This window comes from Leucoraja erinacea, chromosome 3, assembly GCF_028641065.1.
Source record: "Leucoraja erinacea ecotype New England chromosome 3, Leri_hhj_1, whole genome shotgun sequence".
Lineage (NCBI taxonomy): Eukaryota > Metazoa > Chordata > Chondrichthyes > Rajiformes > Rajidae > Leucoraja > Leucoraja erinaceus.
The window spans coordinates 102,117,630-102,133,784 of NC_073379.1; the positions used below are offsets into that span (position 1 = coordinate 102,117,630).

The 16,155-nt window shown below is 43.6% G+C and overlaps 1 protein-coding gene across 2 annotated transcripts in view; it reads left to right on the top strand.

The window, feature by feature from the left end:
* kiaa0825 (KIAA0825 ortholog) overlaps positions 1–16,155 on the top strand; it is a 311,756-nt gene that overhangs the window by 4,573 nt on the left and 291,028 nt on the right. For both annotated transcript variants that reach the window (XM_055633331.1, XM_055633332.1), the window contains exon 2: positions 12,053–12,192. In XM_055633331.1, the coding sequence (XP_055489306.1) occupies positions 12,062–12,192 (131 nt within the window). In that variant the 5' untranslated portion in view covers positions 12,053–12,061. The remainder of the gene's footprint in view (positions 1–12,052; positions 12,193–16,155) is intronic.

Here is a 16,155-nt window from a genome sequence, read left to right on the forward strand (position 1 = left end):
GTGTTAAATGGTTGTGATAAATTAAATTGTTTTTTTTGTACAATAAACGCGAAGTTGATCTTAAGATTCTTGAGGGTTGTTTCAATTCCAGTGTCACAAACTAACTCCTATGTTCAGTGGACATAATATTTCTTAAATATATAAATATGTCAAAGTTTATTAACTATGGCAATAGATGTGGTCCTCCAATCTAACCTGGAACCCGGCCCCTAGGCAGAACCGGGTTGCCGGCCCCTGTGCTAAAGCAACAAAGGAGTTTTTCAAAGCTAAAAATGGTAAATTCTTGAGTGGCCAAGTCAATCACCGGATCTGATTGCAATAATAACAAAATCCACCTACAAGTTGCCAGAAAATGAAAGACAGGTTTAAATAGCTTTCAAGACACTTTTCATTTATATATAATTTGCTCTCACTTTGTATCTTAAGCGAAAGTCCAATGGAATCAACATCTTGATGAATGTTTAACTCTGCTGAGTGAAGCTGCTCTGAGAAAAGTGTATTTGGCACAAAGATTATTATTGTTTAAGCAAGGTGTAATTAATCAAGGAATTTGAATAATTATGATCAAGGATATGAACAGCACAAGTTGATTTACAGATGTGACCTGAATCTGGACTCTCACAGGTCAATGTACATCTCTTGTTCCAAAACATGTAATTACCACTTCATATCCTCAGGGAAATAATGCCATCACACACAACCCAAACTTTTCAAATTTTACATCTTTGCAGATCAGAAATGTTCCTATAAGAAAAAAATAATAAAATTGGTGTATCTAAACCTGAAATCCCTCTTCCGTAAAGTATCTTTTTCAGATTTTAAATACACAAATACAAAATTTAGGTAATCAAGGCATTGAGAGGATCAGCACCAGACAAGAAGCCCACATCATATGTTGGCAGCGTCATTTTTGGCAAAGAACATACTTAGTTAATTGGAAGGCTTGTCAAGTGTGAAAACAATATTTGTCCAACTAGACATTGATCTTTTATAAGTTAAATGAATGTAGAGCTCCATTCTGCTGCAAAAATTTGAGTATCAGGAAGATAATGCGGACCTTGTGATGTGGCAGGAATTCTTAAAATCTGGACAGATACAGGAAATTGAACGTGTGAAAATGAAATTGACATTGACATCCTCAATTATCTTCCACTTGAATAATGATAACTCGATTAAGATGGAGACCCAAAGTGCCTAGTGTAACAGGTTAATTTTTGGCAATGTATTTACCACTAAAAAGGATGAAAAAAATAAGGCGTAATGTTTTTAGAAATTTGCTACTTCTGAGGTTTTCAGTGAATGGTTATTTTCTGATTTGTTCCAAATCCCTTGCTCTGGCAGATTCTTAAGATATGTTTACAGGTTCCTACAGCATTAAAATCATTATAGATTGTATTGAACAGTAGCTTCAAAACTTCATTTAGATTTACATTGATTAGTTACCATAGATGATCCTGGGCCAGTTTAGTCTAAGGCCTCCAGGCTACACCATTCTACAATTTAGGGCAGCACAGTGGCACAGCGATAGAGCTGCTGCCTTGTCGTACCAGAGACTCGGGGCTGGATGCTGACTTTGAGTGCTGTCTGTACACATGGATTTTCCCTGGGTTCTTCCCACATTCCAAAAATGTGCAGATTTGTCAGTTAATTGGTTTCTGTAAATTGTTACTAGCGTGTAGGATAGAATTGTAAAAATTGTCCTAGTGTGTGTAGGATAGGGTTAATATGTGGGGATTGCTGGACGGCGCGGACCCGGTTGGCCAAAGGGCCTGTTTCCATGCTGTTTCTCTCAACTAAATTAAACTAATGCACAAGGCCCATGAATGATTACTGAGGCGAGGAGAGAATTTGATGTTGGGTGTGGCATGGTGTTGGGTGTGGAATTCAGAATAAATGCAAAGACATGTGGGTGGGGGTATAAGATTTACATCAGACTTTTGAGTCTTGTGTATGTTGTAGAATGTTGTTCAGTCTTGTGTTGGTTGTGTGCTTATTGAAGTCACTGCTTGTCCTGTGGCTTTCATGCACATGTGCTTTTTGATTTGGAAAGACCTGGACTCTTAAACTGAAATGTATACTTTGCTGCATCCCCTTTATGGTAGGTACATCCTTTCTTGGGTAAAGAGACTAAAACTGTACCAACCTCACACATGGGGATGCAGTGAAGGCTTTCTGAAAATCCAATATTTTGCTTGTTTATACCAAAGATAGACACAAAATGCTTGAGTAACTCAGTGGGTCAGGCAGCATCTCTGGAGAAAAAGAATGGGTGAAGTTTTGCGTCAGAATCCTTCTTCAGACTGAAAGATAGAGGTGTGATTAGGGAGGGAACTAGAGGCCAGGAAGAGGTAATGCAGGAGTTACTTGAAATTAGAGAAATCCACATTCATACTGCAGGGCTCTCACTTAACCTTTTTTCCCTGTTGCCAGCTGGGGAACCTTGGCAGCTTTTTAGGTTGCCAAATGACAGTTTAGGTGGTCATTTAAGAGGGTTTGCATGACGCGTGCGATAATGTGCTCGGAAGAAGTGGTAATTACCAGTCGGAATTATGCTCAATGAGGCATTCACATATTATTTTTGCTTCAAATAAAGTCACAAACTATACATATTCACCAATCAAGACATGATATATATCACAATGACATGCAGCAAAATTATAATACAGTATCTCAACTCTTTTTACATATTGCAATTAATGCAATTTCTATTGGTTCTTTCCAGTTCCAAACAAAAATGTGGTTGGATCATTCAGCGTATGATCAACCTGTGTCAATAAATCCTGGACCATGGTAACATATATGCTTAACCATGCACACTACAGATTGTTGCAAGCATGTTTTCTGTGAAGGACTGAAAATTACCATGACATGGCCGTAGCATGGGTCGTTATTGCTATTGGTACAGAAACACTCTCGCTTCCCACATAATTTATCCATAACATTTACATAGAAGTACCCACTAGAGAAGGGGCGGTGCTGGACCTCCTGTTAGGAAATGAGATGGGTCAGGTGGCAGAGGTATGCGTTGGGGAACAGTTCGGGACCAGTGATCACAATACCATTAGTTTCAATATAATTATGGAGAGGGGCAGAACTGGACCTAGGGTTGAGATTTTTGATTGGAGAAAGGCTAACTTTGAGGAGATGCGAAAGGATTTAAAAGGAGTAAATTGGGACATTTTGTTTTATGGGAAAGATGTGGAAGAGAAATGGAGTACATTTAAAGGTGAAATTTTAAGAGTACAGAATCTTTATGTCCCTGTTCGGTTGAAAGGAAATAGTAAAAATAGGAAAGAGCCATGGTTTTCAAGGGAAATTGGACACTTGGTTCGGAAAAAAAAAGGGAGATCTACAATAATTATAGGCAGCATGGAGTAAATGAGGTGCTTGAGGAGTATAAAGAATGTAAAAAGAATCTCAAGAAAGAAATTAGAAAAGCTAAAAGAAGATATGAGGTTGCTTTGGCAAGTAGATATTGCAAGATATTTGCGTCAGAATCCTTCTTCAGACTGAAAGATAGAGGTGTGATTAGGTGTGATTTTAAGAGTACAGAATCTTTATGTCCCTGTTCGGATGAAAGGAAATCGTAAAAATTGTAAAGAGCCATGGTTTTCAAGGGAAATTGGACACTTGGTTCGGTAAAAGAGGGAGATCTACAATAATTATAGGCAGAATAGAGTAAATGAGGTGCTGGAGGAGTATAAAGAATGTAAAAAGAATCTTAAGAAAGAAATTAGAAAAGCTAAAAGAAGATACGAGGTTGCTTTGGCAAGTAAGGTAAAAGTAAACCCGAAGGGTTTCTACCGCTATATTAATAGCAAAAGGATAACGAGGGATAAAATTGGTCCATTAGAGAGTCAGAGTGGACAACTATCTGCAGAGCCAAAAGAGATGGGGGAGATATTGAACAGTTTCTTTTCTTTGGTATTCACCAAGGAGAAGGATATTGAATTATGTGAGGTAAGGGAAACAAGTAGAGTAGCTATGGAAACTATGAGATTCAAAGAAGAGGAAGTACTGACACTTTTGAGAAATATAAAAGTGGATAAGTCTCCTGGTCCGGACAGGATATTCCCTTGGACATTGAGGGAAGTTAGTGTAGAAATAGCAGGGGCTATGGCAGAAATATTTCAAGTGTCATTAGAAACGGGAATAGTGCCGGGGGATTGGCGTACTGCGCATGTTGTTCCATTGTTTAAAAAGGGGTCTAAGAGCAAACCTAGCAATTATAGACCTGTTAGTTTGACGTCAGTGGTGGGCAAATTAATGGAAAGAATACTTAGAGATAATATATATAAGCATCTGGATAAACAGGGTCTGATTAGGAACAGTCAACATGGATTTGTGCCTGGAAGGTCATGTTTGACTAATCTTCTTGAATTTTTTGAAGATGTTACTCGGGAAATTGATGAGGGTAAAGCAGTGGATGTTGTGTATATGGACTTCAGTAAGGCCTTTGACAAGGTTCCTCATGGAAGGTTGGTTAAGAAGGTTCAATGGTTGGGTATTAATGGTGGAGTAGCAAGATGGATTCAACAGTGGCTGAATGGGAGATGCCAGAGAGTAATGGTGGATGGTTGTTTGTCAGGTTGGAGGCCAGTGACAAGTGGGGTGCCACAGGGATCTGTGTTGGGTCCACTGTTGTTTGTCATGTACATCAATGATCTGGATGATGGTGTGGTAAATTGGATTAGTAAGTATGCAGATGATACTAAGATAGGTGGGGTTGCGGGTAATGAAGTAGAGTTTCAAAGTCTACAGAGAGATTTATGCCAGTTGGAAGAGTGGGCTGAAAGATGGCAGATGGAGTTTAATGCTGATAAATGTGAGGTGCTACATCTTGGCAGGACAAATCAAAATAGGACGTACATGGTAAATGGTAGGGAATTGAAGAATGTAGGTGAACAGAGGGATCTGGGAATAACTGTGCACATTTCCCTGAAAGTGGAATCTCATGTAGATAGGGTGGTAAAGAAAGCTTTTGGTGTGCTGGCCTTTATAAATCAGAGCATTGAGTATAGAAGTTGGGATGTAATGTTAAAATTGTACAAGGCATTGGTGAGGCCAATTCTGGAGTATGGTTGACAATTTTGGTCGCCTAATTATAGGAAGGATGTCAACAAAATAGAGAGAGTACAGAGGAGATTTACTAGAATGTTGCCTGGGTTTCAGCAACTAAGTTACAGAGAAAGGTTGAACAAGTTAGGGCTTTATTCTTTGGAGCGCAGAAGGTTAAGGGGGAACTTGATAGAGGTTTTTTAAAATGATGAGAGGGATAGACAGAGTTGACGTGGAAAAGCTTTTCCCACTGAGAGTAGGAAAGATTCAAACAAGGGGACATGACTTGGGAATTAAGGGACAGAAGTTTAGGGGTAACATGAGGGGGAACTTCTTTACTCAGAGAGTTGTGGCTGTGTGGAATGAGCTTCCAGTGAAGGTGATGGAGGCAGGTTCGTTTTTATAATTTAAAAATAAATTGGATAGTTATATGGACGGGAACGGAATGGAGGGTTATGGTCTGAGCACAGGTATATGGGACTAGGGGAGATTATGTGTTCGGCACGGACTAGAAGGGTCGAGATGGCCTGTTTCCGTGCTGTAATTGTTATATGGTTATATGGTTATATAGTAAGGTGAAAGTAAATCTAAAGGGTTTCTACAGCTATATTAATAGCAAAAGGATAACGAGGGATAAAATTGGTCCATTAGAGAGTCAGAGTGGACAGCTATCTGCAGAGCCAAAAAAGATGGGGGAGATATTGATCAATTTCCTTTCTTCGGTATTCACCAAGGAGAAGGATATTGAATTATGTGAGGTAAGGGAAACAAGTAGAGTAGCTATGGAAACTATGAGATTCAAAGAAGAGGAAGTACTGACATTTTTGAGAAATATAAAAGTGGATAAGTCTCCAGGCCCGGACAGGATATTCCCTAGGACATTGAGGGAAGTTAGTGTAGAAATAGCAGGGGCTATGACAGAAATATTTCAAATGTCATTAGAAATGGGAATAGTGCCAGAGGATTGGCGTACTGCGCATGTTGTTCCATTGTTTAAAAAGGGGTCCAAGAGTAAACCTAGCAATTATAGACCTGTTAGTTTAACGTCAGTGGTGGGCAAATTAATGGAAAGGATACTTAGAGATAATATATATAAGCATCTGGATAAACAGGGTCTGATTAGGAACAGTCAACATGGATTTGTGCCTGGAAGGTCATGTTTGTCTAATCTTCTTGAATTTTTTGAAGAGGTTACTCGGGAAATTGATGAGGGTAAAGCAGCGGATGTTGTATATATGGACTTCAGTAAGGCCTTTGACAAGGTTCCTCATGGAAGGTTGGTTAAGAAGGTTCAATGGTTGGGTATTAATGGTGGAGTAGCAAGATGGATTCAACAGTGGCTGAATGGGAGATGCCATAGAGTAATGGTGGATGGTTGTTTGTCAGGTTGGAGGCCAGTGACTAGTGGGGTGCCACCGGGATCTGTGTTGGGTTCACTGTTGTTTGTCATGTACATCAATGATCTGGATGATGGTGTGGTAAATTGGATTGGTAAGTATGCAGATGATACTAAGATAGGAGGGGTTGTGGATTGGGGCTCAACACCTCCCTGTGTGCCTGGGTCCTGGACTTTCTCACCGCCAGGCCCCAGGTAGTCAAGATGGGAGGGAATACATCGGAGTCCCTCACCCTGAGCACAGGATCGCCCCAGGGTTGCGTCCTCAGCCCCCTATTGTACTCCCTGTACACACATGACTGTGTGGCTAAGTTCAGCTCCAACTCAATAATTAAGTTTGCTGATGACACTGTGGTGGTGGGCCTGATCTCAGACAACGATGAGAAGGCCTACCGGGAGGAGGTGGCTGATCTAGCACTCTGGTGCCAGGATAACAGCCTCCTCCTGAACATCAAAAAAACGAAGGAGCTGATCGTGGACTTTAGGAGGGCACATCATCCGAGGACGTACACTCCATTGAGGATAAATGGGGATCCTGTGGATAGGGTGAACTGTTTTAAATATCTGGGAGTCCACATCTCTGAGGATATGACATGGACATCACACGCCTCAGCACTGGTGAGTAAGGCAAGGCAGCACCTTTACCACCTCAGGCAATTGAGGAAATTCAGAGTGTCTCCGAGGATCCTCCAGTGCTTCTACGCAGTGGCGGTGGAAAGCATCTTGTCCGGGAACATTACCATCTGGTTTGGGAATTGCTCTGCCAAGGACAAGAAGGCTCTGCAGAGAGTAGTGCGTTCGGCCGAACAAACGCACTATGGGAACTTCACTCACCCCCCTGCAGGAACTATACAACAGGAGGTGCAACTCCAGAGCAAACAAAATCATGGGAGACCCCTTCCACCCCAGCAACGGATTGTTCCAGCTGCTACGCTCAGGCAAACGCCTCCGTTGCCAAGCGGTGAGAACGGAGAGGTTGAGAAGGAGTTTCTTCCCAGAGGCAATTCGGACTGTAAACGCCGATCTCACCAGGGACTAACTCTACAGAACGTTTTTCCTTCCATTATTTATTATGAAAAAGAATATGTGTGTTATGATTGTGTTTAGAATTTGTTTGGTTGTTTTGTTGTTTGTCTTTTGCACTAAAGTCCGCGAGCATTGCCACTTTCATTTCACTGCACATCTCGTATGTGTATGTGACAAATAAACTCGACTTGACTTGACTTGACTTGACTTGGATAATGAAATAGATTTTCAAAGTCTACAGAGAGATTTATGCCAGTTGGAAGAGTGGACTGAAAGATGGCAGATGGAGTTTAATGCTGATAAGTGTGAGGTGCTACATCTTGGCAGGACAAATCAAAATAGGACGTACATGGTAAATGGTAGGGAATTGAAGAATGCAGGTGAACAGAGGGATCTGGGAATAACTGTGCACAGTTCCCTGAAAGTGGAATCTCATGTAGATAGGGTGGTAAAGAAAGCTTTTGGTGTGCTGACCTTTATAAATCAGAGTATTGAGTATAGAAGTTGGGATGTAATGTTAAAATTGTACAAGGCATTGGTGAGGCCAATTCTGGAGTATGGGGTACAATTTTGGTCGCCTAATTATAGGAAGGATGTCAACAAAATAGAGAGAGCACAGAGGAGATTTACTAGAATGTTGCCTGGGTTTCAGCAACTAAGTTACAGAGAAAGGTTGAACAAGTTAGGGCTTTATTCTTTGGAGCGCAAAAGGTTAAGGGGGGACTTGATAGAGGTCTTTAAAATGATGAGAGGGATAGACAGAGTTGACATGGATAAGCTTTTCCCACTGAGAGGAGGGAAGATGCAAACAAGGGGACATGACTTGAGAATTAAGGGACAGAAGTTTAGGGGTAACATGAGGGGGAACTTCTTTACTCAGAGAGTTATGGCTGTGTGGAATGAGCTTCCAGTGAAGGTGGTGGAGGCAGGTTCGTTTTTATCATTTAAAAATAAATTGGATAGTTATATGGACGAGAAAGGAATGGAGGGTTATGGTCGGAGCGCAGGTATATGGGACTAGGGGAGAATACGTGTTCGGCATGAACTAGAAGGGTCGAGATTGCCTGTTTCCATGCTGTAATTGTTATATGATTATATGGTTATAACAAAATATACAGGTTGCAAGGAAATTTCTAAAGGTATTTTATGATAATAGCTGGTAAAACCGACTATATCCATCTGACAGGTTAAATATTACACTAACTGACAAGAGATGGCCAAAGGACATAACTGCTGCAAATGTTCTTTTGGTAATATGTATCAAGATACCCAGTTTCGACGTACCAGATTAAAAAAAAATTATTGATAAACGCTGTTTTTATCATTCCCATTTCAGAATTAACGTTAAAATTTCCACTGAAATATCTCCTGACCAAATTTGTGATATATATGACCGACTAGAAGTAAAACCTGGATAATCCAATGTATAGTTGAGAATGTTGCTCATTAAATAACTACAGTACTGATACTCCATATTAAGAGCATTGATTTGCCGTTAAAATGAATTCTGTAACAAGGTGTCAACGGTAGCAGTGACAATCGAACACTGTGGTTTTAATGTTTCACGTGTTCACAATTTAATTAATCCATCTTTATGGATTAAAACAAATAATAACATTGGGAATTAAAACATATTTGATTGCATTCCGTTATCAAACATAGTCAATGTTTGCTCTGAAGACATTTCCAGCACAGTGGGGTCAGGGAGGGTGTATGTGTGAATCAGTGCGGGGTGGATAGATGGCAATGGGGGGGGGGGGTGAGAAGGCAATCGGTGCGGAATGGATGGATTGAGGCAGGTGAATTAGTACGTGTTGGTTGGAGTAGTATGTAAAATTGTAAGGGGAGAGCACGGGGGATGACAGTGGTGTTGAATGGGGGATCAGTACGTGATGGATGGGAGGGGGGGGTCAGTACAAGATGAATGGGGGTAGATAAAAATGCTGGCGAAACTCAGCGGGTGAGGCAGCATCTATGGAGCGAAGGAAATAGGCAAGGGGAGAGCAGGATGAATGAGGGGAAGGGATGTCAGTACAGGACTGAATAGAAGCAGGAATGACATGATTGGTGGGGGATCAGTGCAGGATGGAGAGGGAGTCTCAGGATAAGAAGGGGGGAGTGGGCGAGAGGAAGTCTCAGAGAGCGGGGGGGGGGGGGTGGGGGAGGTAGGGAGGAAGGAAGGTCAGTGCTCCTCGGACAACATCGCCCCGTTGCCTTGGCCGTCCCTGTCCACTGCCAAAGGGGAAGGCGGTTGGGATCGCCTCGCCACTGCCTCCCCTCCTCCGCCAGCCAACAGCAAGGTGCGGGGCCGATCCGTGCAGCTGCTTCAGACGGTGGAAGGAGGCTTCTCCCTCCCTCCTCCCGCCCGGCCTTGGCGTGCGAGAGGGTTTGTTTTGAGAGCGGTAATCGGCATTCGCGTATTTGCAAGCAGCGGCTGCTATCAGGGCGGGCGGGGTGCGGGAGGAGGTGGAGTCGCTGTCCCGGCCGCGGCTGCCGCTTTGTAGGGCCAGTCATTCACTCCGACCCTTCGAGACCTCGCACCTAGTATCTTTGCCCTGCACAGTCGCCGCTGACACAAAACTTCACGTTCCTTTTCTCCAGAGATGCTGCTTGACCCCCTGAGTTACTCCAATTTATTGTGTCTATCTTCGGTATAAACCCGTATCTGCAGTGCCAAGCCGGTCAAAATGACTCAGCTTTTAGGTTGCCCAGCGGCTCTTTGGGTGGTCATTGGCACCCGGGCAACCGCTAATTTCGAGCCCTGCATTTACTGTTTCCTTTCCTTCTGTATTTGATCTCCGAAACTGTAGCACTGTCCAGATGAAACTTCATCTGCCAATTCTCCACCCATATTTCCAACTGATTAACATCATACTCTATTCATTGACAACCTTCCTCGCTATCCACATCTCCACCTCCCAATAATTGTAGTATTGGCAAACTTACATCCCTACATTTTCATTCAAATCATTAATATATATTACGAACCACGGTGGTCCCAGTCCTCGTGGAACAATAGAATAGAATAGAATGCCTTTTATTGTTTTTTAAACAGCTTGGATTGAACGAAATTGCATTTTCTACAGTCTTAACAATGACAAAAAAACGCAAGACCCACACTTAACGCAATTTCACACAGACATCCGTCACAGTGAATCTCCAACACCTCCTCACTGTGATGGAAGGCAAAAGTCTTATCTTTTCCCTAAGATCATCTCTGACCCCTCTCACCCTGGCCACAAACACTTTGAGTGCTTCCCTCTGGAAGGCTCTGTCAAAGCCGCCACAGCCAGACATAAAAAAAGTTTTTTCCCATGAGCAGTAGCTCTACTCAACAACCAAAGGCCTGTAGCCTCCTTTTGCTCTGGTATATTAATTTATTCTTCATGTGTTAAAATTATAATGTTTTATTCTTAATTGTTTATTGTATATCATGTTGTTACTTGCACTTTTGTTATTTGCACTTGATCAGTTTATTTATTCATGTGTTTTGTAGTAAATGCCTATTATGTTCTGTGTGCTGAAGCAAAGCAAGAATTTCATTGTCCTATCAGGGACACATGACAATAAACTTGAACTTGAACATACTTGCGAGCAAAGCACCAAGGCAAATCCCTTGTATGTATACATAATAGGCTAGTAAATTAATTCAATTCAATTCAGTTCAAGTCTGAAAAATGCATCTCCATCATCACCCACTGTCTTCTATGACCATGTCAATATTGTATCCAATTTGCCAACTCACCATGGATCCCATGTTACTTAATCTCCTCATCCAGTCTACCATGAGAGATCCTTGTCAAATAAATCCATGTAAACAACATGGACTGCCTCATCATGAATTGTTATCGCCACTTTTTTAAAACACTCAATCAAATTAATAAGTCACGGCCACCCTCGCACAATGCCATCTGACTATTCCTAATACATCCATGCCTTTCCAAATACTTCTACAATAATTTCTCTACCATTGACACAAGGGTTAGAACCAGAAATAATTGAGAGTCAATAGATGTGTGAAGTTGAAAAAAATGGGGAGGAAAAGAGAGAACAAAGGAAGTATCTGAAGGAGTGGAGATTACAGACATACAGCACGGAAATAGGCCAAAGGGAGATTGTTCAGATCACCACTGGTCACAGTCCTCCAGTCCAAAAAATAACCTTCACCACCATGAAGACAAATCTACGCCTATTTTGCCCTGCATCCCTTGTTCTAAAGAAGTGAATTTTCCAGCAAGTGAATTCTGTCTTCCTATTTGAGGAATGTTCCTGGCTTATATTCTTTTACAGTATTTTCGTGGGCCACAAAGCAATGGTGCATTTTGCTTACCTCTAATACTTTTCCGCAATAAACAATTGCCTTTTGTCTGAACCCTGCTATTTGGTTAAACATACCTGGTACTTTGGTTGATCATTAACTTGAAACATTAACAGATCTTTGCCCACAGATCCTCTGTTTTTCTAAAAATGTCCACGTTGATTTTAGGAATTTTCTATTTCAATTTTACGTCAATTAATTTATTTTATTTGATCAGTGTTTGTTAAATCAGTTTTCTAAATTGTTATTTTCAGAGTTTGGTGATGGCATGGGAAGGAGATTACCATTTGGATTATTCCTGTTCAGGCTACATGTTGGATTGCATACCTGGGGATTTGGAATTGCATCAAGCTCTTGATGATATTGATGAGCGTCTGAAGCAGAATGCTGCAGGGTAGGTTGTTCTATATATTACATTTTATAGATAGAATGATTAGCAGCAGTTTTTTTCAGCTAAGATGTCGGTTGAGCATGGTGATTCTTTGTGTGCTCTTCCAAGAGAATGATCTATTATCATCAGAAATAATTGCACTACTCATTTAAACATCTTTCCTACCTGCAAGTATAGAACCATTTCTAAATGTTCTAATGACATTTTCTGATGTGCTGCACTGCTGGTAACCATATTTTGCTTTCTGTATCTTCCCATTCCTCTACCTATTGTAATTATGCTTGACCTGATTATATTTATGTATAGTATTATCTGATCTGATTAGATAAAATGCAAAACAAACGGCACCTCGGTACAAGTGACAATAATAAACCTAAACCTAAACATAGAATTGTATGATCATATATCTAGTTTTGTAAGTTGTTTCCTTTAATTAGGTGCAAGTGGTTCTAGGTTTAAAAAAAAAAGAGGTACTGGGAAGTCTAATCAGCTCATTATGTTTAGGTGGTCAGAATAAAATTGTTTATCTTAATCACAAATAACTTGATATAGAGTTTATTACAATATACAATTCCAATGATCTGTTATTGCATGACTTGCCGGCAAAACTGAATCAGACAGTTCTGTATATTAATGTTTTACCGAGAAAGTAATGCACTGTAGGTGGTGGTTTCCTGATGGTGATATATGATGTTTCTGCGCATGTGACTGTGAGACTCTACATTGAAACTTCATTAGTTCTGTTAGATAGAACGACCTTGTAGTAGTCGACAAAGAGTTATTTTTATATTCTGCCCAACAACTATCTTTTAAACAACGCCACCAGTCGCAGATTAAATTATCTTTTTGTTGTTCTGAAACAGTGTGTAGACCATACTGGTAAAATAAACTTTTGACACATATTCGTTTAGTTAGGGAGTTCCAGAATCTCACTGAGCACAAAGACCGCTCCCTCCATAACTCCCTTGTCAATTCTTCCCTTCCCTCTCGTACCACCCCCTCCCCGGGCACTTTCCCTTGCAACCGCAAGAGATGCAACACTTGTCCCTTTACCTCCCCCCTCGACTCTGTTCAAGGACCCAAGCAATCGCACCAGGTGCGACAGAGGTTTACCTGCATCCCTTCCAACCTCCTCTATTGCGTCTGCTGCTCTAGATGTCAGCAGATCTATATCGGTGAGACCAAGCGGAGGTTGGGCGATCGTTTCGCCGAACACCTCCGCTCGGTCCGCAATAACCAAGCTGACCTCCCGGTGTCTCAGCACTTCAACTCCCCCTCCTACTCCGTCTCCAACCTCTCTGTCCTGGGTCTCCTCCATGGCCACAGCGAGCAGCACCGGAAATTGGAGGAACAGCACCTCATATTCAGTTTGGGGAGTCTGCATCCTGGGGGCATGAACATCGAATTTTCCCAATTTTGTTAGTCCTTGCTGTTTCCTCCCCTTCCTCAGTCCCTCTGCTGTCTCCTCCCATCCCCCACCTTCGGGCTCCTCCTCCTTTTTCCTTTCTTGTCCCCGCCCACACCCCCCCCCCATCATTCTGAAGAAGGGTTGCCCATTTCTTTTCGCTCCATAGATGCTGCTGCACCCGCTGAGTTTTCTCCAGCTTTTTGTGTAACCCCGAATCTCACTGCTTGGTAATTGGAAAAAATACTCGACTCTGCTTCCAAGAATGACATAACTGTATGCCATTTGTGTATGTCGCCTCTGCTATGGAAACTGTAGATTTTTCCTATTTACCCCAAGGCCCTGATTATTTTTATATACAGTGCACAACCTTTTATCCGAAAGCCTTGGGACCAGACACTTTTCGTAATTCAGAATTTGTCGGTCTTCGGAATGGAAATTTTTTTAGCGTAGATTTTAATGGCTGGCTCAGTGGTAGAGTGTTCGGCTCATATCCGCAAGGTCGCGAGTTTGCGCCTTGATCCCGGCAGTTACTCGGTCGCGAGTTTGAGTCTTCAATGTCGTTTTTTCTTGCAGAATAAATGTTTGTATGAAATGCAGTGTAGGAGAGGTGTACTGACTGTGTGGGCAGAACTTTGGAAGTGATTGCCCACCAGTCTAAAAAGCCGCTGTGTCTCCCTGTCCCTGGGATAGCAGGGGGCGATCAAACAGCACAATACCCCCGTCCCCCTCCAACTCCAGAGGAATCCGCTCCCCGATGGGCCGCTACGGCGCCAAGTGGCAGTTGCCCACAGCCCGAGCTGCGCCACCCCAAGAACACCTTGCACACCATCAGCTTCTGCCCCTACGTGTTCCTCTGGAGTTGGAGCGGGGCTGGGCTGGAGTTGCTGCTGGCTGTGGGTCTCTGGGATCTCCGTGCTTGTAGTGGGCCTGGGGGTCGCTGTCCTGTTGGTCCTGACGTCTCCGGCCACCCACCTGGACTGGAGCTGAGACTGGGAACTGTACTGCCCTTGCCCCCTCCCTCTGCAACTGCAAACAACCCCACTCTCCTGCAAGGGCGGTACAGTTCCCGGAAGACAGCAGGTGGCCGGAGACGTCAGGACCAACAGGAACCCGCTCCCCGATGGGCCCCTATGACGCCCCGAGCTGCGCCCCGTCATCCGCAACCCAGGTTCCTCTGTAGTTGGAGTGGGGCTGGGCTGGGCTGCTGCTGGCTGTGGGTCTCTGGGTTCTCCGTGCTTGCAGTGGGCCTGGTGGTCGACGTCCAATTGGTCCTGACGTCTCCGGTGACTGCACTGGCCTGCTGCCATCGCCGACGTGAAGACAGTGCAAAGCCCCCGCGCCGGTGCAATGAGCGGGGAGCTGGAGAGGGGAGGGATGGGGTCACACACATGGCCGGGAAGCAGAGGGGTGTAGGTGGGGTGAAACTGAAGGGAGCGACAATCTGCTGCTGCCTGCACGTTGAGTTAAAAAGTTCCCACGCAAGACTCACGATACACTGTGTATCGTGTCTACCGTGGGAACTTTTTAACTCAGCGGGCAGGTAACAGCATATTGTCAATTATTAACCCTCCCGCGCAATATACCCTCACCTTCTCTTTTATGGATGGGGATTTAGTTCCCCTTTCTTCGAGGACCGACCGGAGGTTCCGCTGTCACCTCTGCGGGCCGCCCTCGGTGAACATCCTGTCTCCCTGTCCCTGGGATAGTAGGGGGCGATCAAACAGCACAATACCCCCCTCCCCCTCCAACTCCAGAGGAATCCGCTCCCCGATGGGCCGCTATGGCGACAAGTGGCAGTTCGCCCACAGCCTGAGCTGCGTGACCCCAAGAACAAGACGTACCTTGCACACCATCAGCTTCTGCCCATATGGGGAGCGTGTTCCTCTGGAGTTGGAACGGGGCTGGGCTGGAGTTGCTGATCTGGGATCTCCGTGCTTGCAGTGGGCCTGGGGGTCGGTGTTCCGTTGGTCCTGACGTCTCCGGTGACTGGCACTGTGCTGCTAGCATCGCGACGTGAAGACAGTACAAAGCCCCCGCACCGGTGCAATGAGCGGGGAGCTGGAGAGGGGAGGGAAGGGGTCACACACATGGCCGGGAAGCAGAGGGGTGTAGGTGGGGTGAAACTGAAGGGAGCGACAATCTACTGCTGCCTGCGCGCTGAGTTAAAAAGTTCCCACGCAAGACTCACGATACACTGTGTATCGTGAGTCTACCATGGGAACTTTTTAACTCAGCTGGCAGGTAGCAGCATATTGTCAATTATTAACCCTCCCGCGCAATATACCCTCACCTTCTCTTTTATGAATGAGGATTTAGTTCCCCTTTCTTCGAGGACTGACCGGAGGTTCCGCTGTCACCTCTGCGGGCCGCCCTCGGTGAACGTTTTCAAGGACCTTTCTTCAAGGACCGAAAAAATGTCGCTATTCGGAGGTTTTCGTTATTTGGATCTTCGGATAAAAGGTTGTGCACCTGTACTAAAATTCAATCAACGCTCGATCTTTGTACCAAAGAAAACAACCATTCTCAGGGGAAGGGGAGGGGGAGGGGCGGGGTGTGGG